This window comes from Leucoraja erinacea, chromosome 4, assembly GCF_028641065.1.
Source record: "Leucoraja erinacea ecotype New England chromosome 4, Leri_hhj_1, whole genome shotgun sequence".
Classification (NCBI taxonomy): Eukaryota; Metazoa; Chordata; class Chondrichthyes; order Rajiformes; family Rajidae; genus Leucoraja; species Leucoraja erinaceus.
In genome coordinates this window covers 30,753,792-30,780,399 of record NC_073380.1, presented here as the reverse complement: position 1 = coordinate 30,780,399, position 26,608 = coordinate 30,753,792, and the positions used below count along the sequence as shown (strand labels likewise).

General features: G+C 44.0%; 1 protein-coding gene across 5 annotated transcripts in view; it reads left to right on the top strand.

Annotated features, from left to right (window-relative positions):
• LOC129696236 (acetyl-coenzyme A synthetase, cytoplasmic-like) overlaps positions 1 to 26,608 on the top strand; it is a 109,620-nt gene that overhangs the window by 58,039 nt on the left and 24,973 nt on the right. For 4 of the 5 annotated variants that reach the window (XM_055633939.1, XM_055633941.1, XM_055633938.1 and 1 more), the window contains 8 exons: positions 6,566 to 6,761; positions 12,601 to 12,692; positions 15,215 to 15,318; positions 16,458 to 16,530; positions 18,169 to 18,244; positions 19,374 to 19,467; positions 21,412 to 21,549; positions 24,449 to 24,619. In XM_055633939.1, the coding sequence (XP_055489914.1) occupies positions 6,566 to 6,761; positions 12,601 to 12,692; positions 15,215 to 15,318; positions 16,458 to 16,530; positions 18,169 to 18,244; positions 19,374 to 19,467; positions 21,412 to 21,549; positions 24,449 to 24,619 (944 nt within the window). Of the gene's footprint in view, positions 1 to 1,908; positions 3,201 to 6,565; positions 6,762 to 12,600; positions 12,693 to 15,214; positions 15,319 to 16,457; positions 16,531 to 18,168; positions 18,245 to 19,373; positions 19,468 to 21,411; positions 21,550 to 24,448; positions 24,620 to 26,608 lie in introns of those variants that run through there. The other variant, XM_055633937.1, reaches the window with a different exon arrangement.

The following is a 26,608-nucleotide window of genomic DNA, read 5'->3' as shown; positions in this document are numbered from 1 at the left end:
CATTACATAAAGTGGGTGCAATTACCAGATATGGTCACAGGACAGTTTTAAGGAGCGAAAAGATTAAGAGAATTCTTCCTTCTAGATTACTGCCACGGAAGTAATGATATGTGTGCCCCTTTAAGATGCGATCAGTTAGCTCCAAGTCTTAGATTTTTAAGTGGATAGTGCAGATATTTTCATGAAATTACACTTGCGAGAGTCAAGAATGTTTTATTGTCAGATGTTCCAAAATTAAACAATGAAATTCTCATTTGCAGCAGCAGCAGCAGCACAACAGGTTTATAAACACGGTACAGTACTCAATAGATAATACAGTAATCAATAGCATTAGCTTACGCAATGCAAAACTAATTGATGCCAATTTTAGCGAGGAATAACAAGTATTATTGAATCAGCCCCAGCATTCTTTCTGACTCTTGGGACATTTTGTATGCTCAGATAATATACATCTGTATGTTCCTGAACTTTGTTTCTATTTTCCATGTCACTGAATTGTGCAGCGACACAAACAATTGGATCATTATCCCCTCTACACAGTAACTGGCCTTGAAAGCACAGTTGTCAGTGGGACTGTATTATCTGAGGTTTTACTGCAATAACAAACTTTTTCTTCTTCATTTCTTTGTGGTACAACACTTTTATACAGATCAAGTAGAATGCCCTGGACGTCCAAATTTGTCTTTCAAAATGAGAAATATTTTCTCAAATTCATTAAGCAGCTCTCACTCTTTTGCAATAAACACAGGCTTCACTGGTGTATTACAAAGTCATAGAGGCCAGCAAGATCTCAAGGTTGGTCCTGGTTCTGGGATGCATTAACTGACCACAGTTAGTGGGGACATTAATGGAAGTCTAAAAACTAAACTGATGGATTATTGTGAAAATATAACTTGCAATTTTTAGTCAGCTGATATTTGATAGAAATTTGATGCATTTATTGCTAAACAAAACTGAGTTTACCTCTAAGATCTTCCAATGGGGTATATGGGAGGTCAGGACCACTCTAGTTGGTGAGTGGACGGTTCAGTTGCCTGATAGCAGGTGGGAAGAATACCCCCTGAATCTGGAGGTATGTGTTTTCAAACTTCTGTACCTTTTGCCTGATGGGTGAGGGGAGAAGAGGGCGGGTTTGGGGTGAGATTGGTCCTTGATTATGCAGGTAGACTTGCCGACACAGCATGAAGTAACTGGCCTAACACATCTAGAGAAAAGGTTACTCTCTCATTATTTTTCAGGATCCGAATATCACTGGCATTTGGAGTCTGAAAAAGGGTCTCGACCCGAAACGTCACCTATTCCCCTTCTCCAGAGATGCTGCCTGTCTCGCTGAGTGACTCCAGCATTTTGTGTCTATCTTCATTGCAAACAGATTATATTTTGAAGAAGGGTTACGACCCAAAACGTTGCCTATTTCCTTCGCTCCACAGATGCTGCCTCACCCGCTGAGTTTCTCCAGCGTTTTTGACTCCTTTATATTTACAGGTTGGGATAGTGTGCAATGCGGGAGAGCACCTGCAGGTGGCAGTGCTCCCAAGCATTTGAAATCCTTGAGTGCATAAGAGACTGCAGATGCTGGAATCTTGAGCAAAATACAAAGTGCTGGAGTAACTCACCAACTCAAATACCAGTGATGTCCTGATCCTGAAAAATAACTAGAAAGTTATTATCTGTACAGGTGATCCAGTTACGCTTGATGTCTGATGATGTGCCCCAGAATGTTGGCGATGTGGACTCTAGGGGAGATGTCCAGTGCCTGGAATCTGTGAGATCATAAAGTCATAAGGTCATAGTGTGAAAAATCAGAGCACATGGTATTAGGGGTAGAGTATTGACATGGATAGAGAACTTGTTGGCAGACAGGAAGCAAAGAGTAGGAATTATATTTACAAATGTATTAACGATTTAGACGAGGGAATTAAATGTGACATCTCCAAGTTTGCAGATGACACAAAGCTGGGTGGCAGTGTGAGCTGCGATGGGGATGCTATGAGGCGGCAGGGTGACTTGGATAGGTTGGGTAAGTGGGCAGATGCATGGCAGATGCAGTATAATGTGAATAAATGTGAGGTTATCCACTTTGGTGGCAAGAACAGGAAGGCAGATGATTATCTGAATAGTGTCAGATGAGGAAAAGGGGAGGCACAACAAGACCTGGGTGTGCTTGTACATCAGTCACTGAAAGTAAGCATGCAGGTACAGCAGGCAGTGAAGAAAGCTACTGGCATGTTGGCCTTCATTGCGAGAGGATTTGAGTTTAGGAGCAAGGAGGTCCTACTGCAGTTGTACAGGGCCTTGGTGATACCGCACCTGGAGCATTGTGTGCAATTTTGATTATTTGAGGAAGGACATTATTGCTATTGAGGGAGTGTAGCGTAGGTTCACCATGTTAATTTCTGGGATGGCCGGACTGACATATGATGAAAGAATGGGTCGAGTGGGCTTGTATTCACTGGAATTTAGTAGGGTGAGGGGATCTTATCGAAACATATAAAATTCTTAATGGATTGGACAGGCTAGTTGCAAGAAAAATGTTCCCGATGTTGGGGGAGTCTAGAACAAGGGGTCATAGTTTAAGAATAATGGGTAGACCATTTAGGACTGGGATGATGAAAAACTTCACCCAGAGAGTTGTGAATCTATGGAATTTGTTGCTACAGAAGGCTGTGGAGGCCAAGTCAATGGGTATTTTGAAAGCAGAGATAGATTGATTCTTGATTAGTATGGGTGTCAGGGGTTATGGGGAGAAGGCAGGCAAATGGGGTTAGGAGGGAGAGATAGATCAGCCATGATTGAATGGCAGAGTAGACTTGATGGGCCAAATGACCTAAATCTGATCCTATCACATATCACATATGCAGCATCCACCAGCAACCTTTCATATGTTACAGGCTGTGCTTGTTTCTTGTGGGGGTTTAGACTTTGCAGACTTAATAAGAGATCACACTTGTTTACAGCCTCGACTATTGACAAGTTTGCGGGGAGGAGTCTGGGGGAGGGAGGTCGCGGCCATCTAAAGGATTGTATCTCAGGGCTGAGTGCAGTCTCAACTGCAGTGCTTCCCCCAAACATGACCTCTGAAAGAGTTTCAGCGAAAGAGCTGATTTATCACCCTGACCGGTGGCTCCAACCAAACGCTCACATACCAGACATCGAAACGTACAAAAAAATGCACAAGAAATCTGTTGAAAACCCAGAAGGTATAGTATATTTAGCCAACCAATGAATGAAAATGAACAAAGAAGTTCAACTGCATGCAAGTATTTCTCTGTACAATCAGTGTGTACGTACCAGTCACCAGTGTAATGTTGAAGAGTTTCCAGGTGAGGCTGTTTCTTTCAGTTTATCTCTTTGATTTTCTGATGTGATGTATGATTGAATCAGCAAACTTGGCTCAAGACTCCAGTTAGCACTATACTACAGTAAAATTCTGTTTCTTTTATAGTCGTTTTGCTGGTAATCCACATGTCAAAGAAATATCTCTAACATCTTAAAGGCTGTTTATAATTGCCGAACATTTCAATGTACAACGTAAGAACCTAAGAGAAAGGAGCAGGAGTAGGCCACTCGGCCCCTCGAGCCTGCCATCTCTTCAAGATTACAGCTGACCCTTAACCTCACCATCGTAATACTGCTCAGTCCGGACTCTTTGATTTCTTTAATATTTAGAAATGTGTTGATCTATGTTTCAAAAGCTCCATTGACAGAGTCTCCATCAGTTCTGCAACTACCTGGGGGTGAGATCGAGACTCCTGCAAGAAACATAGAAATTCAGGCCTTGCTCTCCATTTCAGTATTCTGCAAGGTCCCCTGGCCACAAGGGCCCATCTTATTTTGAGGCTGTGACCCTCTGTCAGAGAGTTCAGAGACTCTCTCAGTCATCTCGGGGAAGCAGCTGGACTCCCCAAATCTGTCCAACCCCTTAAGAATTTTTAGTTTCTAAGGAATCTCCTTTCTAGAGAATGAGCATCCCTCTTATTCAGTTGTAGGATCAGTCTGGTGAACCCCTCTTCAGGTGACCAAAACTGCCCAGGAATCAGTACAACTGGCAGTAGGACTTGGCAACTGTAATAGTGTTCAACATCACAAGAAGGTAGCCATTTCTTCTTGTGTCTGGCAGGAATATACTAGTCATACAGTCATACAGCATGAAAACAGGCCCTTCAGCCCAATTTGCCCACAACCGACCAAAATGTCCCGTCTACACTAGTTCCACCTGCCTGTGTTTGGCTCATATTCCTCTAAACCTATCCTATCCAAGTAAATGCTTCATTAAACTTTTCATAACTTACCATTTATTAAACAGCCTAATTGTTATCCAGATACTGCAGGCACTGACTGTGATAATGAAAGGCATGGATGGAGTGGTACTCTGTATCTGGCCCTGGGGATTTAATCGCCTTTAATCCATTCAATTACCCAACACCAGACCTGGGATCAATTTCCACCTCCAAGCCCCTGCTATTTCCGGAGATCATTTATGTCTTCCTTAGTGAAGACGGAACCAAAGTAGTTATTCAATTGGAAGCAGCCTCCCCAAATCTGCCCTTTATCTGGAATGTTTCAATGAGCACCTCTTATTCATTGTAGGATCAGTCAACCCCTCTTCAGGTGCCACCCCAGGAATCAGTCTGGTGTAGGACTTGGCAACTGTAATAGTGTTCAACATCACAAGAAGGTAGCCATTTCTTCTTGTGGAATATTAGTTAGTCATGAAAAGGTAGCGAAGTTCCACCTATGGAATAACTTACCATTGCTGACAGGCATGGAGTGGATGTGGAGAGGAGGTTTCCACAAGTGGGAGAGTCTGTAGAGGTAGCCAATTCATTCAGAAGGCTGTAGAGGCCATCAATTGATATTTCTAAGGCAGAGACAGCTAGATTCTTGATTGGTACGCGTGTCAGAGGTTATAGTGAAAAGGAAGGAGAATGAGGTTAGGAAGGAGAGATAGATCAGCCATGATTGAATGGCAGAGTAGACGTGATGGGCCTAATGGCCTAATTCTTGACTAATTCACACCATTGACTCTATTTACATTTCACGCAGCCTAGGGAAAGAAGTCAACATAATCAAGGAACACTCATACCCTGGGTCATTACCGCTTCTACTTTCAGGGTGTTATAGACCTGGATTCCAAGATCGCTTTGTACATCAAATGCTGCTTACATTTGACCTTCTAAAGTGCAACACCACACACTTGCCCAGATTGAACTCTATGAGTAAATCTCACCAATTTACCATTAGCAATTCATTACAGGCCAAGTGGGTTAATGTGCTGTTTTTAAGAAGGAACTGCAGATGCTGGAGAATCGAAGGTACACAAAAAAGCTGGAGAAACTCAGCGGGGGCAGCAGCATCTATGGAGCGAAGGAAATAGGCAACGTTTCGGGCCGAAACCCTTCTTCAGACTGGTGTGTCCCGATTAAACCATTTCATCTCATCCTATCATAGGCATTCCCTTTGGGCTACTGATCTCCCCCCTATTGAAATCCTATACTCACAGAGGAATGGATGGGTGGAGTGCCCAGAGTAGAGGAATCAAGAACCAGAGGACATAAGTTGAGGTGAAGTGGGAAAGAGTTAATAGGAATCTGAATGGTAACGTTTTGCACCCAAAGGCTGGTGGGTGTATGGAATGAGGTGCCAGAGGTTGCAATACACCCTGCCAGAGTTGTGGCAGGGGGTATTGCAACATTTAAGAAACAATTGGACAGGTACACAGATAGGACAAGTTTAGAGGGATATGGGCCAAACACAGGCAGGTGGGACTAGCGTGACAATAAACAATAGATGCAGGAGTAGGTCATTTGGCCCTTCAAGCCAGCACTGCTGTGCATCTCTACCTGATGTGGATGGAACATGTTGCAAATCTGTGCTTCTACCCGATGTGGATGGGACATGTTTTGGGCAGTGTGGACAAGTTGGACCTGTTTCCATGCTGTATGACTATGACACGCCCTCTCTCCCCTCTCTCTCTCTTTCTCTCTCTCTCTCTCTCTCTCTCTCTCTCTCTCTCTGATAGAGTCATAGTCATAGAATGCTATAGTATGGAAGCAGGCCCTTCGGCCCAACTTGCCCACACCGGCCAACAATGTCCCAGCTACACTAGTTCCACTTGCCTGCGCTTGGTACATATCCCTCCTAACCTGTCCTATCCATGTACCTGTCTAACTGCTTTTCAAAGTCCCAGGCTCAACTACCTCCTCTGACAGGTTGTTCCAAACACCCACCACCCTTTGTGTGAAAAAGTTACCCCTCGGATTTATATTAAATCTTTTCCCCTTCACCTTGAACCGATGTCTTGGGCAAGAGACTCTGTGCATTTACCCAATCTATTCCTCTCATGACTTTGTACAATATAAGATTCCTCCTCATCCTCCTGCGCTCCATGGAATAGAGACCCAGTCTACTCAACCTCTCCTATTCAAAATCTGATGTGCTGTTGACTATTTTTCTTCCACTGTTGCTGACTGCCCTGCTGAATGTTCCAGAATTTGCTTTTTTAACAAAGTATGTTCTATTGCGTACATATTTTCTTATTTGCCATCTTGTTTTTTTCCGATAGAATTTTGGGGTGATCTTGCAAAAGGGTTTTACTGGAACAGCCCCCCAACTGGTGCCATCCTCGATTACAATTTTGATGTGACGAAGGGGGATATTTATGTGAATTTCATGAAAGGAGCAACGACAAACATCTGCTACAACCTTCTGGACAGAAAAAAACAAGAGAATGAATGGGGAGAGAAAATAGCTTATTACTGGTAATCAACAAATTCTAATTATCATCCCTCCCTCCACCCATCCCTTTTATTTAGAAAATATATTATTCATCAAGCATGATTTGTTTGCAATAGCCGGCAAATGTTTTAATCAGAGCTTCTGTTTGTATCCTCCAAATATTAATAGGTGATTTGGTGACTGTTCTCATTGAATTGTTTCAGCAAATAATTTACAATGAAATCTCCCTTTGTCTCATAATGACAAGAGAATTGCCGTTTGGTTCTGCTGTGTCAGTAGTTCCTCCTCCAAGTGGTTATTCTTCTTTGAAGAGAGAATTGTGGGGAGCAAAAATGAAGGAAAAGATGCAGAATAGTAATGAGGCTGCTTGCAGCAATTTATGCAATTTCTTTCAGACGTCAGCAATCCATGTTCTCCAGGGATGCTACCTGAACCGCTGAGAACCAGCACTATATGTCTTTCTTTATCTGTACTAATCCCATTCAGATTCAGATTCAGATTCAATTTTAATTGTCATTGTCAGTGTACAGTACAGAGACAACGAAATGCATTTAGCATCTCCCTTGAAGAGCGACATAGCAAACGATTTGAATAAATAATAATAAGTGTCCGGTGGGGGGGATGGTGATTGGCAGTCACCGAGGTACGTTGTTGAGTAGGGTGACAGCCGCCGGAAAGAAGCTGTTCCTCGACCTGCTGGTTCGGCAACGGAGAGACCTGTAGCGCCTCCCGGATGGTAGGAGGGTAAACAGTCCATGGTTGGGGTGAGAGCAGTCCTTGGCGATGCTGAGCGCCCTCCGCAGACAGCGCTTGCTTTGGACAGACTCAATGGAGGGGAGCGAGGAACCGGTGATGCGTTGGGCAATTTTCACCACCCTCTGCAATGCCTTCCGGTCGGAGACAGAGCAGTTGCCATACCATACTGTGATGTAGTTGGTAAGGATGCTCTCGATGGTGCAGCGGTAGAAGTTCACCAGGATCTGAGGAGACAGATGGACCTTCTTCAGTCTCCTCAGGAAGAAGAGACGCTGATGAGCCTTCTTGATCAGAGTAGAGGTATTGTGGGTCCAAGAGAGGTCATCGGAGATGTTGACTCCCAGGAACCTGAAGCTAGAAACACGTTCCACCTCCGTCCCGTTAATGTGGATGGGGGTGTGCGTGCCGCCTCTGGACTTCCTGAAGTCTACAATGAGCTCCTTGGTCTTCTTGGAGTTAAGGGCCAGGTTGTTGTCAGCGCACCATGCTGCTAAGTGCTGGACCTCCTCCCTGTAGGCCAGCTCATCGTTGTTGCTGATGAGGCCAATCACCGTTGTATCATCTGCATACTTGATGATGGTGTTAGTACCATGTACAGGTGTGCAGTCATAGGTGAAGAGGGAGTAGAGGAGGGGGCTCAGCACACAACCCTGTGGAACGCCGGTGTTCAGGGTGAGGGTAATCCCATTGTCCTGCATTGTGACTGCATCCTTCAGTGACTTGTCCTTTTTAAGCGTCTGTCCAAATATCTCTTAAACATAGTAATTGTATCCGATTCCACACCTCCTCTTGCAGCACATTCCAGATATCAACCACTCAAGATTCAAGATTCAAGATAGTTTATTGTCATGTGTTCCTGATAGGACAATGAAATTCTTGCTTTGCTTCAGCACAACAGGCATGACTACAGAACAGATCAGTGTGTCCATATACCATAATATTAAATATATACACACATGAATAAATAAACTGATAAAGTGCAAATAACAGATAAAGGGTTATTAATGTTCTGAGTTTTGTCAGAGCCAAGTTTAATAGCCTGATGGCTGTGGGGAAGTAGCTATTCCTGAACCTGGTCGTTACAGTCTTCAGGCTCCTGTACCTTCTACCTGAAGGTAGCAGGGAGATGAGTGTGTGGCCAGGATGGTGTGGGTCCTTGATGATACTGCTAGCCTTTTTGAGGCAGTGACTGCGATAGATCCCCTCGATGGAAGGGAGGTCAGAGCCGATGATGAACTGGGCAGTGTTTACTACTTTTTGTAGTGTTTTTCTCTCCAGGGCGCTCAAGTTGCCGAACCAAGCCACGATGCAACCGGTCAACATGCTCTCTACTGTGCAACTGTAGAAGTTAGAGAGAGTCCTCCTTGACAGACCGACTCTCCGTAATCTTCTCAGGAAGTAGAGGCGCTGATGTGTTTTCTTAATAATTGCATCAGTGTTCTCGGACCAGGAAAGATCTTCAGAGATATGCACGGCCAGGAATTTAAAGCTCTTGACCCTTTCAACCATTGACCTATTGATATAAACGTGATTGTAGGTCCCCATCCTACTCCTTCCTACTCCAAAGTCGACAATCAGTTCCTTGGTTTTGCTGGTGTTGAGGGCTAGGTTATTGTGCTGGCTCCATATGGATAGTCGCTCAATCTATCTTCTATACTCTGACTCATCCCCATCAGTGATACGTCCCACAACAGTGGTGTCGTCAGCGAACCTGATGATGGAGTTCGCACTATAACCAGCTACACAGTCATGAGTATAGAGTGAGTATTGCAGGGGGGCTGAGCACGCAGCCTTGAGGTGCTCCCGTGCTGATTGTTATCGAGGCTGACACATTTCCACCAATACGAACAGGCTGTGGTCTGTGAATGAGGAGGTCTAGGATCCAATTGCAGAGGGATGCGCAGAGACCCAGTTTTGCGAGTTTGGTAACCAGCTTGGAGGGGATGATTGTGTTAAATGCCGAGCTGTAATCAATGAATAACAGCCTGACATATGAGTTTTTGTTTGCAAAACAAAAACACTCTGCAAAGTGCTTTTCCATCAGTTGCACAGAAAGTCACAAAGTGTTGGAGTAACTCAGTGGGTCATGCAGCATCCTTGGAGATAATGGATAGGTGACGTTTCAGGTTGGGACTCTTCAGAAGGGTCTGAAGAAATCTGAAGAAGGATCCTGACCTAGAAACATCACATATCCATGTTTCCAGAGACATTGTCTGACCTGTCAAGTTACTTTCTGTTTATCTTTGCACAATTTCTTTCCTTTAGGGAGTCAGAGTTATACAATGGTGGCCACCGATTCATTCCTTGTGATGATTTTCCTTGTATGGTTGAACGTGGCTCTGGTGATTGTAAAGGAATTGGTCTTTTGATCAGCATTGTAATGGGGGAGAGTGACTTTGAGCTTGGGTCGGACGTGTTCAGGGAGAAAAAGGTTTGGAGGGCTGAGAATCAATTTATGCCTTAAGGTTTCTCATCCTTCCTTTCAAACTTCATTTATCAGATGAAATTCTATAAAGGTCAATACAGTAACAAGAACTGCACAACAGTCTACGATGCCAGACAGTAACCCAGATGTTTAGCTTATTGTCATATGCACCGAGGTACGAGTGTACAAATTGCGTGCTAACCAGTCCGCGGAAATATTATACATGATAAAATGAATAACGTTTAGTGCATGATAACATCCAGGAAAGACCAATTAAAGGTTGTCCGAGGAAACTCAATGAGATGAATCTCAGGATCGCTCTCTAGTTGTTGGTATATGGTTCAGTTGCCAGATACAGCTGGGAAGAAACTGTTTTCTGAATGTGGAGGTATGTGTTTTCACATGCTTGATGAGAGAGGGGAGGAGGGAGTGCCCGGGGTGAGACTCGCCCTTGATTTTGCTAGTGTCCTTGCCAAGGCAGCGTGGTGTAAAGGCAGCATTTACTGTACAAATCCCATCACAGCAATTTAGATCATTGAATTTTTGAATGTGTGTTAATCTGTAGGTGAGCATTCTTTTCTCCCCCGTCTGTAATTGTTATATGGTTATATGGTTATTTTCCTCCTTCCTTCACTTTCATGAGGAATAATCTCCTAGTGTGAAATAGTCAACTTTAAATATCATTGTTTTGCATTTTAGTGAAGGAACAGCAGATAAGTTGTTTAGAGAATGAGGAAACTCCAAGGCAAAAAAAAAACAAAAAACAGCTGTCCTGTTATCATCCTGACCAAAAGAGTTGTATCTAGATCCATTTTATGATGGATTAAGATCATGTGATAGACTCAAAATGCTGGAGTAACTCAGCGAGTTGGGCAGCATCTCTGGAGAATATAGATAGGTGACGTTTCAGATTGGGACCCTTCTTCTGACCCAAAACATTACATACCCATTTTCTCAAGAGATGCTGCCTGACCTGCTGAGTCCAATTTTGTGTCTATCTTTGGTATAAACCTGCATTTTCAATCCTTTTTATAACATTAAAGTCACAACGGAAGTTAGTATGCGTTAGGTCATGCAGAGGCAGGAAACATGTTCCCGATGTTGGGGGAGCCCAGAACCGGGGGCCACAGTTTAAGAATAAGGGGTAAGCCATTTAGAACAGAGACGAGGAAACACTTTTTCTCACAGAGAGTTGTGAGTCTGTGGAATTCTATGTATCAGAGGGTGGTGGAGGCCGGTTCTCTGGATACTTTCAAGAGAGAGCTAGATAGGGCTCTTAAATATAGTGGTCAGGGGATATGAGGAACGGCAGGAACGGGGTACTGATTGGGATGATCAGCCATGATCACATTGAATGGCGGTGCTGGCTCGAAGCGCCGAATGGCCTACTGCTGCACCTATTGTCTATTGTCTATTGTCTATTATGCATTTGATCCAGAATATTTCAATTAATGGGTTTGATCTTTCTTTAAGAAGATTATATTTTTAGAGATACAGCATGGAAACAAACCCTTTGGCCCACCCAGTCCATGCCAACCGTGGATCACCAGTTCATTCTAGTTCTGTTATCCCACTTTGTTATCTGCTCCACATACATTAGGGGCAATTATTTTTTCAGAAGACAATTAGCCTACAAACCTTCACATCCGTGAGCCGTGGGAGGAAACCTAACGAGCTGCTTGTATGTTATACACTGTTGTTGATCTATCACTGAATTTGCCAAATGAGGCCTTGCAACAATTCAAGCCCCTTATTTACTGAAACCAGGTTATCAAATTGCTGATCACTGGTCATAATCGAACAAAGAGCCACATTGCCTTTTAAGACCAAAATTTCAGCAATGACGGTCAAGTAACGTTTTTCTCTGTAATGGAAATGAGACGTTTACAATGACTATTTATAATAATTTCTGACGTCTTCTTGTTTCAATTTCGTCACGATAATGGCCGCGGACTGGTTAGTGTGCAACAAAAGCTTTTTACCATAACTCAGTACACGTGACAGTAAACTAAAACTGAAACTGGATCTGTATTGTAAACGCTAGTAAAGCAGATGCATGAGTTAATAGATAGAATGGTACAGCACAAGGACAGGCCCCTTGCACACAATGGCAAATATGATACCGAATAAAACTAATCTCTGCTACCCTGTATTCCCTAAATATTCTTGTACCTCTTTAAAAGCCTCTGAAATGCTACTATCATATCTGCCTGCATCACCACCCCTGTCCTGTGTTCCAAGCACCCATCACACACTGGACATTGCACCTAGATTCAACTAAATGCTGGGGAGTTTTGTCCTACTCCTCACTGCTGTTCAATAGATTTTCTGTTATAAACATACAGAGTTCAGTCTCCGGTGAGAAAAAGATTGAGCTTTACAGAGATGCTTGCTCGGTCGAATCTTCTAGTAAAACGTACTGTCCTCAGCACGTACAGGAATAGCGGGACCTTGGGAGGGCAAACTGGGTGTGCTAAACTAGACCTCTGACCCCTCCGTTTAGGAAAAGAGATGGGGCCTGTGAGGAGGGGGTGGAAAAGGTGGGGAAGGGTGGAGATGCTGGTGAGATGGAAGGAGGGGAATTGAAGTCCGAGTGCAATATAATGAAGGGTTTTTCTTTATGGACCATGGCGATGATGTAATTTTATTCCTAATCCAATGATGTTAACATGTTCTTTCAGGGAAGGAAATGAACCTCATGACTGTTCCTTTATCACCTACTCCCAGCTCCTGAAGGAAGTCTGCAAGTTCGCCAATGTTCTGCGGAGTTTAGGTGAATAATTCCTTTATCCAGAGAGCTGTCGAGAGCTCTTAATTTGCTTAAGTACTGTAAGTGGAGAGTTCTTAGTGTGTGGAGGGCTCTATAAATCCAATGTTTGGGTCATGGGTGTATTGAACAAGCTGCCAGAGGAGGTAGTTGAGGCTGCGACTACCCCAATGTTTAAGAAACAGTTAGACAGGTATATATATATATATATATATATATATATATATAACAGGTTTGGAGGGATATGGACCAAGCACAGGCTGGTGGGACTAGTGTAGCAGGGACATGTTGGCTGAAGGGCCTGTTTCCCCACTGTATCATTCGATGACTCAATAGCTATTATTCCCGTGTAAGCTGAGCTTTGTAACTCCAATGTCCACACAGCTTTGATGCTCCTTTGTGGAAAGCTCTGTAATTCTGTTTGGTTTTCTCCACAATACTCTAGGAGAAAACATATGGCCTGGATTAGGGAGTATTAGCTACAGGGAGAGGTTGGACAGACTTGGATAGTTTTCTCTGAAACACCAGACGTTGCGAGGGACCTGATAGAAGTGTATAAGATCATGAGAGACACAGGTAGGGTAGATACTCAAAACCTTTTTAACAGGATGGAAATATCAAATACTAGAGCGCATAGCTTTAAGATGAGAGAGGCAAGATTTAAAGGAGATGTGCAGGTTAAGTTTTTTACACTGAGAATTGTGCAGTGTAGGAGAGGCAAGTTGTCGAGATTATCCAGGACAGAATGTATCTGGCTAGAATTAAGAAGAAATAACTGTGCAATTAAAAAGCCGGGACTACTGTGTATCTGCTAATTAATGGAAAGAACAGTAAATACGTATGACAATTGCAGAGAGGTGCAAAATATATATAGAGTAATGATAATAGGATTCTTCAGCTCTCCAACTATAGACTGGGATGACTATAAATTAAGGAAAAGAGAGGGAGATTGGTTTCTGAAATGTGTTCAGGAGATCAGGTGATGGATGACACTATGGTGCAGCTAGTAAAATTGTTGCCTCATGGCGCCAGAGACATGGGTTCGATCCTGACCTCAGATACTGCCTGTGTGGCGCTCGCACAGTCTTCCTGTAACCACGTGGGTTTTCCACGGGTGCTCTGGTTTCCTTCCACATTCCAAAGACATGTAGGTTTGTAGGTTAATTGGCTTCTGTAAGTTGCCCATAGTATGTAGGTTAGAACTAGTGTACGGGTGATTGCTGGTCACAGCAGATTCCTGTTGACATGCTGTAAACTAAACATAAGATAAAAGTGACACGAGGAACTTATTTCTCATCTAGGGAATGATTACTGCCTCAAATGCACAGCTAGGGTATCAGTGGAAGCTGATTTGTTTGAAAAGAGAGATGGATAACTGGAAGGAAATAATTTGCAAGGCTCTCGGGATACGGGATACGGAGGGGGAATGGATCTAACTGGATTATTCCTACACGCTGCTTTCTGATTTGTATATCCACGTGCGGGACACATAGACTGTAGGTGATGCTGTGACTAAAGGTTGGGCCCAGTGTTCAGGGGATGGGCCAATCGATTGAATCAACTTACGTTTGCCTGGTCTTTCCATTTAGATCATAAAACCATGAGATATAAGAGTGGAATTTGGCAATTCGGCTAATCGAGTCTACTCTGCCATTCAATTGCTGCTGATATATTTGTCCCTCTCATCCCCACTCTCCTGCCTGCTCCTTGTAACATATGGTGCCCTTACCAAGAATCTATCAACATCTGCTATAAAAAATACCCAGTGACTTGGCCACAGCCTTCTGTGGCAATTAATTCCACAGATTCACCATCATCTGACTAAAGAAATTCCTCCTCATTTCCATTCTGAAGGTACTGTAAATCCTTTTATTCTGAGGCAATGCACTTTGGTTCTAGACTCTCCCATTACAGGGAACATCCTTTCCACATCCACTATAACCAGGCCTACCATTATCCAGTAGGCTTTGTTGAGACCCCACCCCTCATTCTTCTGAACTCCAGCAAGTACAGGCCTTTAAACACCTGATATGAAAATCCATCAAATCAATCATAAATTGTTTGATTCCCTGAGAACTGGAAGAAGGAGGGAGTCGGAGACACCAGCCGATGCAGGACAAAGATCTGGCAGGAAACCTTTCGCACCTTCAAGGTTGGCTGCAGGAGCCCCCTCTCCCCTCCCCCCCCCTCTCCCCTCCATGACACGGTCTGAAGGCCTGGTGAGGAGAAGGACATCTTGCTGGCAAACCGAATAAGGCGATGGCTGCAACGTGCCTTTATGGCCATTTGCAGCAAGGACTGTGTCAGATGGCACCAAAATCTGGCAACTATTGCATATGGACGCTGTGGGCTGTTTCTATGCATAGAGTACTTACTCGAGGATTGTCTTTATATATGGCAATAATCGCACTGATCTACTGTATAAGTGACTGAATAATATACTTCAATGTACCTTTGGTGCTCATGACAATAAAAGAACCATTGAACTATTGATTAATAATCTGCAGAACATTTTGTTCTTCCTTTAGGTGTGCAGAAAGGAGATAGAGTTGCCATCTATTTACCAGTGATTCCAGAAGTGATATATGCAATGCTGGCCTGTGCAAGAATAGGAGCTGTCCACTCAATTGTGGTATGTATGCACTTGGGGTATTAGGCTACTTGTTGCCAACTGGCCCACTCCAGACTGCAGGAGTACGTGCTGAAGGACTGGCTGTAGCTCGGTGCAATCAACACCAAGGCTCTGCGAGGGAGGACCACAGTCTAGGGTCCTTCCGTTGCTGGACATTGAGGGGCAAAGTCCGATCGGGATGCTCCTCAAACAAGGCAAGGGATATCACCGCAGGGGGCCAAATGGGTGACAAGGGTGCTTTGATTAAAGACAGGAGAGAATACTACCGAGCATGACAATAATGAATGTATGGACACTGAAGATTTTTGCACAGTTTTTATTTTGTATATATTTTTTATTCTGAATAAAGTTTATCTTTGGAAATTAAAAAAAAAAATGCTACTCGTGAGCACGGTATCTTTCATGAGAATCTTTATGAAGCACCTTTTGTGTGGAGAACCACCAGTTCTGGTTCTGCTGTTGTGTAGCCTATGAATCACATCTCTTAGGTTCCACATCACAAGATGGGTGCAACTTAAAAAGTCACAGTGACAATGTTGAGGTGTATCAACTGTTACTTCGAGTCATAGAGTCATACAGCATGGAAACAAGCTCTTCAGCCTAACTTGCCCACACCAACCAACATGTCCCATCTAGATTAGTCCCACCTGCCTGCGTTTGGCCCATATGCCTCTAAACCTGTCCTATGCATGTATCTGTCTAAATGTTTCTTAAACGTTGCAATAGTACCTGCCTCCAACAGCTCGTTCCACCCCTTGTGTGAAAAAGTTAGCCCTCGGGTTCCTATTGAATCTTTCCCCCCTCACCTTAAACTTGTGTCCTCTGGTTCTCGATTCCCTTACTCTGGGCAAGAGACTGTGTACGTCGACCCAAACCACTTAATACTATTCCTCTCTTGACTTGTACATTCAGTGGAATGCATCTAATTTTAGGGGATTTTCCAGGAGAAGTGATGCATTCAGAGGATAGATAAGTAGATCCACACACCACACATTTCCTTAGACTGGATTCCAGCTTTAGCTCTAATCCTTTACTGGACTTGATACCTCAATCAGCAATACATCCAAGCGAATCTTAAGTCCGCTGTGTTGATTAAAGAACAGAGGGGATTACAACTGTTTCATCTGTTTATTATTCAGTTTGCAGGTTTCTCAGCTGAATCTCTGTGTGACAGAATATTAGATTGCCAATGCATATTGCTGGTTACTGCAGGTAAAGACCTTATTGTTCTGCTAACAGTGATTCTCTTGCGGACATCTTTGCTCTTTATAATCCACCTCTTATCCCAGTGAGCAGTTGCAGCTTTAATACCTGAAAGCACTGTGGCTCCTTGTTGGAAAAAGCATAATACCTTGAGGCAAAAAGGAGACAGGCAGCTGATAGAGCTTCTGCCTCACAGCGCCAGAGACCCAGGTTCGATACTGACCTTGGATGCTGTCTGTGTGTAATTTATACATTCTCCCTGTGACTGGCTGCTCTGGTATCCTCCCACAGATGTTTCAGTTTCAGTTTCAGTTTAGTTTATTGTCACGTGTACCGAGGTACAGTGAAAAGCTTTTTGTTGCGTGCTAACCAGTCACCAGAAAGACAATACATGATTCCGATCAATCAATTTACAGTGTATAGATACATGATCAGGGAATAACGTCTAGTGCAAGGTAAAGACAGCAAAGTCCGGTCAAAGACAGTCCGAGGGACATCAAAGAGGTAGCTAGTAGTTCAGCACTGTTCTCTGGTTGTGGTAGAATGATTCAGTTCACTGATAACAGCTGGGAAGAAACTGTTCTTGAATCTGGTGATGCGTATTTTCACACTTCTGTACCTTTTGCCTGATGGGAGAGGGGAGAAGAGGGAGTGGCCAGGGTGCGACTCGTCCTTTATTATGCTGCTGGCCTTGCCGAGGCAGCTTGATGTATAAATGGAGACAATAGAAGGATGGTTGGTTTGTGTGATGGCCTGGGCTGCGTCCACAATTCGCTGCAATTTCTTATGGTCCTGGATGGAACTGTTACCAAACCAAGCTGTGATACATCCTGATAAAATGCTTTCGATGATGCATCTTTAGAAGTTGGTGAGAGTTGTAGGTGACATGCCAAACTTCCGGAGCCTTCTAAGGAAGTACAGGTGTTGATGTGCTTTCTTGGTCGTTGCTTCAATATGGGTGCTCCAGGTGAAATTGTTAGTGATATTGACATCGAGGAATTTAAATTTTTCGACCACCTCTACTTTGGCACCATCAATGCAAACTGGGGTATATGTACCGCTTTGCTTCCTGAAGTCAATCACTATCTCCTTTGTCTTGCTGATGTTGAGAGAAAGGTTGTTGCCCTGACACCGGGACAAGAGGTTCTCAATCTCCTTCCTGTACTCCGTCTCATCATTATTTGATATCTGGCCCACAATGTGATGTCGTCTGCGAACTTAAAAATTGAATTAGATTTGTACATTGGCTGTGCAGCTGTGGGTGTACAAGGAGTAAAGAAGGGGGGCTGAGAATGCATCCTTGCGGAGATTATCGTGGAGGAGATTTGTCCCCTACCCTCACTAATTGGGGTCTCTGGGTCAGGAAGTCCCAAAGACGTGCGGGTTTGTAGGTTACTTGGCCTCTGCAAACTGCGCCTGGTGTGTAGGGAGTGGATGTGAAACTGGGATAACGTAGAACTAGTGTGAACAGTGATTGATGGTCCCTAAAATTGCCCCTAATTTGTAGGGAGTGGATGAGGAAGTGGGTTAACATAGAACCAGTGTGAACGCATGATTGATGGACTCGCTGGGAGGAAGGGTCTGTTTCCATTTTGTATCTCTAAAATAAAACTAAACTAAACTTTACATTTTCTTTATGTTATTTAGATGGTTTTTACAGAGGAGAGAAGCTGATTAACCTAAAACAGATTGCAGATGATGCTTTGGAGAAGTGTAAACGCAAGTGAGAATTTTGCTATTAGTGCTCTATTGGACTAAAGTTTTTGACATAACCTACGAATTGTTCAAGAAACCCCAATGCTCGCTTATGTGCTTTTACTGAAAACTGTATTTGTGCACAGGGGAGATCCCAGAGCATGAATCATGGTGGGGTTATATAGAGATAGATCAAATGCAGAGGTCCTGCAATTCTGTTTTGCATGTCTTAAACATTGTCAACCAAATTCTAACTACGAATCTGGTTTTGGTCTATAGAAGGCTTCTGAACCTATCCACATTCTCCAGAGATGCTGCCTGAACTGCTGAGTTACTCCAGCACTCTGTATCCTTTCTTTGTGCAGTTCCTTGCTTCAACTAGAAATCTTGATACTTTATTCTGTAAAGTATAGGATGATTATGAACAAAATTTACTCCCGAAAATAATCTTTCCACTTCGGTGGGAAGGCCACACTTGGGGTACTCTGTGGTGATGTCACACTTTGAGCACTGAGTTCAGTTTTGCTGTTGTATCCTTTGACAACCTTCCTCATTATTTACAACTCCACCAACTCTCACGTCATTTGCAAACTTACTGACCAGAACATTTACATTTTCATCCGAATCATTAATGCGAGATTACACACAACAAAATTCCAATCTCTGATCTCTATGGATCACCTATGGTCACAAAACTCCAGTCAGAAAAAGTTCAGTTCAGTGCAGTTCCGTTTGGTTTATTGTCACTGCAGGAAATGCTACACTTGTCGCTTTACCTCCCACCTTGACTCCATTCAAGGACCCAAGCAGTCTTTCCAGGTAAGGCAGAGGTTCACCTGCACCTCCTCCAACCTCATCTATTGCATCCGCTGCTCTAGATGTCAGCTCTTCTACATCAGCGAGACCAAGCGTAGCCTCGGTGATCGCTTCTCCCAACACTTCCGCTCGGTTTGCATTAAGCGACCTGATCTCCCGGTGGCCCAGCACTTCAACTCCCCCTCCCACTCCGAATCTGACCTTTCTGTCCTGGGCCTCCTCCATCTCTAATATGACCGTGCTTTTCCAAATGCAAGTGAATGGCGTTCTGCTGTTATAATAATTATGTATCATTTCAAGTTGACCCATTCTTCACAAATTGATTTCCAATTTCTCTTTAGAAAAGGTTTTGTGGTGAAAAGATGCGTTGTGGTGCAACGCCTTAGCAACAAGCTGAGAAACAGCCAAGGACAACCCTGCTGTAACATGCTGCAGGTAAACATTGATCCACTTTCATAAGAAATAACTGAATTATTATTATTAGCATAATATACAAGACGATCGTAAGGTCATAAAGGATAAAATAAGAATTAAACTATTCGGACCATCATGTCTACTCCGCCCTTCAATCATGGCTGATCTATCTTTCCCTTCTAACCCCATTCTACTGCCTTCTCCCCATAACCTCTGACACCTGTACTAATCAATAATCTATTGATCTCTGCCTTAAAAATATCCACTTGACTTGGTTTCCAAAGCTTTCTGTGGCAAAGAATTCCACAGATTCCGCACCACAAATCTTGGACCAGAGCAAAGCTCCTTCTACTTCACATTCTTCCATCATCCCTTCCCATTTCGAGTCCTCCACACTCACTTGCTAATTCTATAGAACAGCTAGTATTTCTCTGACTCTGCAAGCAGTGTAAGGCAGCAACTCTACCACTGCGCCACAGTTAAGAATAAGGGGGAAATCCTTTAAAACCGAGATGAGGAGAACTTTTTTCACACAGAGAGTGGTGAATCTCTGGAACTCTCTGCCACAGAGGGTAGTTGAGGCCAGTTCATTGGCTATATTTAAGAGGGAGTTAGATGTGGCCCTTGTGGCCAAGGGGATCAGAGGGTATGGAGAGAAGGCAGGTACGGGATACTGAGTTGGATGATCAGCGATGATCATATTAAATGGCGGTGCAGGCTCGAAGGGCCGAATGGCCTACTCCTGCACCTAATTTCTATGTTTCTAGTTGGCCACAGTTGGCCACTGTGAAATATGCCTGTTCAACAGGTAGAGTCTGGGTGAGGGGAGTTGATGCAAATGTAGGGAGACCAGGTTGCAGAGAAAGTTAGTAAAGGGACGGGGACTCTCTGTGAGCTGGCATAGACTCAGTGGGCTGAATGGTCTCTTTCTACGTCATAAAGAAATATTGAAATGAACACTACCATCCAAAGGGATTGCAGCAGTCCAAGAATCTGGCTCACTATCACATTCTCAAAGTTCAATTAGGGAAAGGAATTGTCGGTAAAGTCACTGAGTCATGGAGTTATTATGCCACAAATGTTTATTTAGAAACTCGTAAGGACCTTATTCGGTGGCACAGCGGCACAGGTGGTAGAGCTGCTGCCTCACAGAGCCAGAGACCCAGGTTCGATCCTGAACTTGGCTGCTGTCTGCGTGGAGTTTGCACCTTCTCTCTGGGACTGCGTGGGTTTCCTCGGTGCTCCGGTTTCCACCCGTATACCAAAGTTATGCAGATTTATAGGTCAATTGACTTCTGTTAATTGTCCTCAGTGTTTAGGGAGTGGATGTGAAAGTGAGATAACGTAGAACTAGTGAAAATGGTCGATCAATGGTTGGCGGGAACTCGATGGGAACTGTTTCCCTGCCACATCTCTAAACAAAACTAACCTAAACTTAATGTAGCACTCGTACTCCTAATACAGCAATAGCTAAGTGCCAGAGAACTTCCTCCTAAATACTGTATATGGTGGAGTTACTTTTATTGCAATTAGAATACAAATATACATCCCTTCCATGTGCCTGTTTGCAAACATATCGTAAGATGGACCCGTACTCAAAGAGCACAAAGAGTACGTTTCAGTTGCCGCCTTTGTTACCACAGATAATGGAAGCAATTTCTTGCAGGATCTGTGAAGGCCTTGTGATCCCGGCCATCGGATTTTCCTGGACAATGCTTAATGCTCGGGAAGTGAGAAGGAAGTTCTGTTCTATGTAGGAATGTCTCTGGTGGATGAATTGGCGTTCTTCTGTGTCAACTTACTGCTCTGTTAAAAATACATCTGGCTGAAAAAGGGTCTCGACCCGAAACGTCACCTATTCCTGTTCTCCAGAGGTGCTGACTGACCCGCTGAGTTACTCCAGCTTTCTGTGTCTGTCTTTGTTAAAAATACATTCATGCGTTAACCATTGTGGTCTTCTCACAGTCATCCTGGAACTCTGAGACGGATATGTTCTGGGACGCCCTAATGAAGGACGCCAGTGAGCAGTGTGAGCCAGAATGGGTTGATGCTGAACATCCTCTCTTCATCCTCTACACCAGTGGGTCCACTGGGAAGCCAAAGGCAAGCCTGCTGTCTCCTTGTAGAGCATAGATGCCAACCGGAACTGTGCTTATCCTGCATTGTTACCATGCTAAACTCAAAAGAGATTATATGGATTCCTATTGTAAACCATTCGTAGTCTTCTTTTCCTTGCTTTTGAGGCAGCAAAAGTCTGCAGCAGGGTGATGCCATCTGGTTCGACATAAGTAGGCCCCTGTCCTAAAAAGGGCGCATGCCAAAGGTTGGCGCCAAGCTGCGGCGACTGAGGTTGCATTTCTGCTGCTGTCTCTGTTTGTTGTCGTTTGCCTGACTGAGGTCAGATGACAGGTCTCACCACAGGGAGGTCGACAACATGAACCACAATCTTAGAATCGTACAGCACAGAAGCAGGCCCTTCGGCCCAACTTGCCCATGCCAACTAAGATGCCCCATCTACAAAGTGCTGGAGTAACTCAGTGAGTCAGGCAGCATGTCTGGAGCACAGTCTAAAGAAGGGTTTCGACCCGAAATGTCACCTATCCATGTTTTCCAGAGATGCTGCCTGAAATGCTGTTACTCCAGCACTTTGTGTCCTTTTGTATCCCATATACTCTAGTTCCACTTGGCCGCGTTGACCCATATCCCTCTAAACCTTTCCTATCCACGTACATGTCCAAATGTCTTTTAAATATAGTACCTGTCTCAACTACCTCCTCTGGCAGCTCATTCTATACACCTACCATCCTCTGTGTAAAAATGTTGCCCCTCACATTCTTTCCCCTCCCATCTCAAACTTATGTCCTCTGGTTCTTGATTCCCATACGCTGGGTAAAATATTCTGTCAAGTCGCCCTGTTAATCCCCCTCATGATTTTATTTTTTTAACGACTTTGCTCCTGCAGAACGTTTCTCAGTCATCCTTCCTGCTAGCAGTTTCTAAAGTACAACCTTAACGCGCTTTCTCAATTTACGTCATTGGGTCATAGAGCTGTATAACAAGTAAATGGTCTCCTCGTCCTAAATTGTCCATGCTGACCAAGTTGCCTAACCAAGCTAGTCCCACTAGTCTGTGCCCGGCCCATGTCCCTCCAAACTCTCCTGTCCATGTACCTGTCTCTGTGTCTTTCAAATGTAATTGAACATATCTCTACCATTTCCTCTAGCAACGTGTTCCATGTACGCACCACTCTCTGCATGAAGATGTTGCCCCTCAGGTCCCTTTTAAATCTTTCATCTCTCCTTCTGTTTTGCTCTTTTTAAACTTATTTGCGCTGTTACACTCGGTATCCTCCTCCTCAGTCCTTTAATATAAATCAGTTATATCATCACAATTTAATATGTCTGGTAAATAAATGGACCAAATGATTTGTACACATGTAATTTCCTCATCTTAGTTTAGTTTATTATTGTCACGTGTACCAAGGTACATTGCAATGCTTTATTGTTGCGTGCAATCCAGTCAGCGAAAAGACTATGCATGATTACAATCAAGGCATCCACTTAGTACAGATACAGGATAAGGGGATAGCATTTAGTGCAAGATAAATTCCAGTGGTCCGAATGATCTCCAATGAGGTCGATGGTAGGCCAGAACCACTCTCTAGTTAGTGATGGAATGGTTCAGTTGCCAGATAACAGCTGGGAAGAAATTGTCCCTGAATCTGGAGTTTGTGTTTTCACACTTCTGTACCTCTTGTCTGATGGGAGAGGGGAGAAGAGGGAGTGACCAGGATGAGATTCATCCTTGATTAAGCTTGTGGCCTTGCAGAGACAGCGTGAGGTGAAGATGGAGTCAATGGAAGGGAGGATGGTTTGCATGATGGTCTGGGCTGTGTTCACAACTCTCTGCAATTCCTTGCATGTTGGATGGATCTGTAGATGTTGGTGAGAGGTATTGGGGATTATTAGAGAGATGGAGAGCTATCTCTTTGGCTCAGTGAATGGCAATGGGCTGATTTAAATCAAGTTGACATTTAAGCCCTAACTCGAAACATGGAGTCATAGAGTCATACAGTGTGGAAACAGGCCCTTTGGCCCAACTTGCTCACACCGACCAACATGTCCCATCTACACTAGTCCCACCTGCCTGCATTTGGCACATATCCCTCTAAACCTGTCCTATCAATGTTACTGTTTAAATGTTTCTTAAACATTGCGATAGTACCTGCCTTGACGACCTCTTCCGGTAGCTCGTTCCATGCACCCACCACCCTTTCATGAAAAAGTTACCCCACGGGTTCCTATTAAATCATTCCCCCCTTAAACCTATGTCCTCTGGTTCTCGATTCCCTTACTCTGGGCAAGAGACTCTGTGTGTCTACCACATCACCTACCCATGTTCTCCCGAGATGATGATTGACCCGTTGAGTTACTTCAGCACTTTGTGTCCTTTTGTGTAAGCCAGCATCTGCAGTTCCTTGTTTCCAACATTTAAAATGAGACATTGAGCTGCATACTAGATGACTAAATATTTGGTCATAGAGTAAGGATGTGTCTCAAAGTAAGAAAGAAGGGGCAGTTAGGAAGGGAATTCCAGAGGTTGAGACCTGGCAGTTGAAAGTACAGACATAAACACCAATTGCATTTTGGAATGATCAAGAAGGCAACATTTTAATTACTCTGGATAGTTTATAGGTTGGAGGAGACTACTATTGTGAGGAGCAGTAGGGGATTTGAAAGCAGCAGAGAGACAGGATGTTAGGGAGCTTTGGGAGATGTGGGATGAGGGTTGGGGCAGTGGTGAGGGGTGGCGTGTTCCAGTATACATTATACTACTTTACAAGGGTTGCATCAATTCATTTACCTTTAGAGCAACGACCTCCACAATGAATGAATGTGTGCAGTGGGCGAGTTTCTACACAGTGTCCAGAGGTCATAATGCGATCACTCCTCAGCAGTTCCCATCAGACCAACTCCTCTGATAACACGTTGCTTTCATCCAGGGCGTGCTGCACACTGTTGCGGGCTACTTAATGTACACGGCAATCAGTTTTAAATACGTTTTTGACTACCACGCTGATGATGTGTACTGGTGCACGGCAGACATTGGATGGATTACTGGACACTCATACGTTACCTATGGACCGCTGGCTAATGGTGCAACGAGTGTACTTGTGAGTACCGGCTCTCTTCTGTATCTTTATTGCAACTGGAAAGATCTTCTTAGCGGCTGTGGTTAATGTATAGAAGGTTAAAGCCCCCAATCTTGGTGTGGTGCTCCTGTGAATGGGCGGCACAGTGGCGCACCCGTAGAGTTGCTTCCTTACAGTGCCAGAGACCCGGGTTCAATCCTGACTACGGGTGCTGTCCGTATGGAGTTTGTACGCACTCCCTATGGCCACATGAATTTTCTCCGCGTTCTCCAGTTCCCTCCCAGATTCCAAAGATGTACAGGTTTCTAGATTAATTGGTTTCTGTAAGTTGTCAATTGTCACTAGCGCATAGAATAGTTCTAGTGTACGGGGGTGATTGCTGGTCCGCGTGGACTCGGTAAGCCGCCGAAGGGCCTGTTTCCACGTTGTATCTCTAAAGTCTGGAATCTATGGCTCCAATCATGACCGACAGGCAAACAGGTATCTGGGCGATGCACTGCTGTGTTGCTACATCATCTGTTTCGGATCAATAACGACGTTTAACGATGCAACTGAAGGGTTGAAACCGTGGAGCTTTACATCAAAAAGCAAGCCCAAAAAGAACCACAAATTTTCCATGGGTTTAGGTATACGGTGAGAGGTAAGAGCTTCAGAGGGACCGGAGGGCAGATTGTTTTCCACACCAAGTGAATTTGGTATCTGGATCATGCTACCTGAGGCACTGGTGAAGGCAGGCACTCTTTCAACATCTAGGAAGCATCTAAAGCTGCTTTCTCTGTCCCTAATACATGTTGTCAAAATATATCCTGTCAACTACAAACAATAAATATGATTAGCACTTCGCTACTTTTTTCATTATCTTAATCCAACAACATAAAAAGCACATAAACCGTACAGAGGAACCTGTCAAAAGTGTCAATAAATGGTAGTTAGATATAGCTATTCTACCTTGAATATCAATTTAGACTGCTGTGGAAGCCAAGTCTATTTAAAGTAGAAGGTACTTGATTAGTAAGGATGTCAAAGATTATGGGGAGAAGGCAGGAGAATGGGGGTGAGAATGAAAGTGAGACCAACAATGATTGAATGGCAGAGTAGATGTGATGGGCCGCAAGGCCTAATTCTGCTGCTATTATATATGAACTTGTGAACAAGAATATTTGGGAGTTATGGACTAAAATACTTGGAAACTCGTGTACCGTAGGACTCTAGTAATGTGGCATCATTTTGTTTTGGAAATCTAGAGTTTGGCACATGACTCACTCTTTAGAAGGGAATGTGAGCCAGGCTCCAGAGTGCATATGGGATGTGTGGCCAGGGCTGCAATCCAGGGTGTGAGCATGGGTCAAGTCTGCAGGTTGGGTGTGTTGCTGAGCCAGGGTTGGGGTCCAAACCACCAGGGCTCAGGGACATGGGCAGGTTTGCTGCTAGAACTTGATCCCAGACTGATTGTACACCAAATCACACAGCATGGAAACAGATGCTTCGGCCCAACTTGCCCACACTGAACAATATGTTCCATCTGGTCTGTCAACTCTGACTCCCTCTACAAAAAAGGCCAGAGCAGACTCTTTTTCCTCAGAAGGCTCAAATCCTTCAATGTGTGTAGTGACATGCTGCACATGTTTTACAACACTGTGGTTGCAAGTGTTATTTTCTACGCTGTTGTCTGCTGGGGCAACAGCATTAGTGAAAAAAACAACAAGAAGCTGGTCAAACTGGTTAAACGAGCTAGCTCAGTGCTGGAGGGGAGAGTAGACTCTGGGATGGATGTGCTTGAGAGGCGTATGAGGCACAAGGTGCAGGTCATCCTGAAAAACCCCGGGCATCCCCTCCATGTAATTCTGGAGAGTCAAAAGAGCACTCGGAACATCAACCGGCTCCTCTCCCTGCCCTGTAGAACGGAGCGGTTCTGGAGATCCTTCACCCCTGCAGCCATTAGATTTTATAATTGGGACCGCTAGGCTGTAGGGGGATGCATTTTTGCAATTTTTAATTTTTAAATGTTAA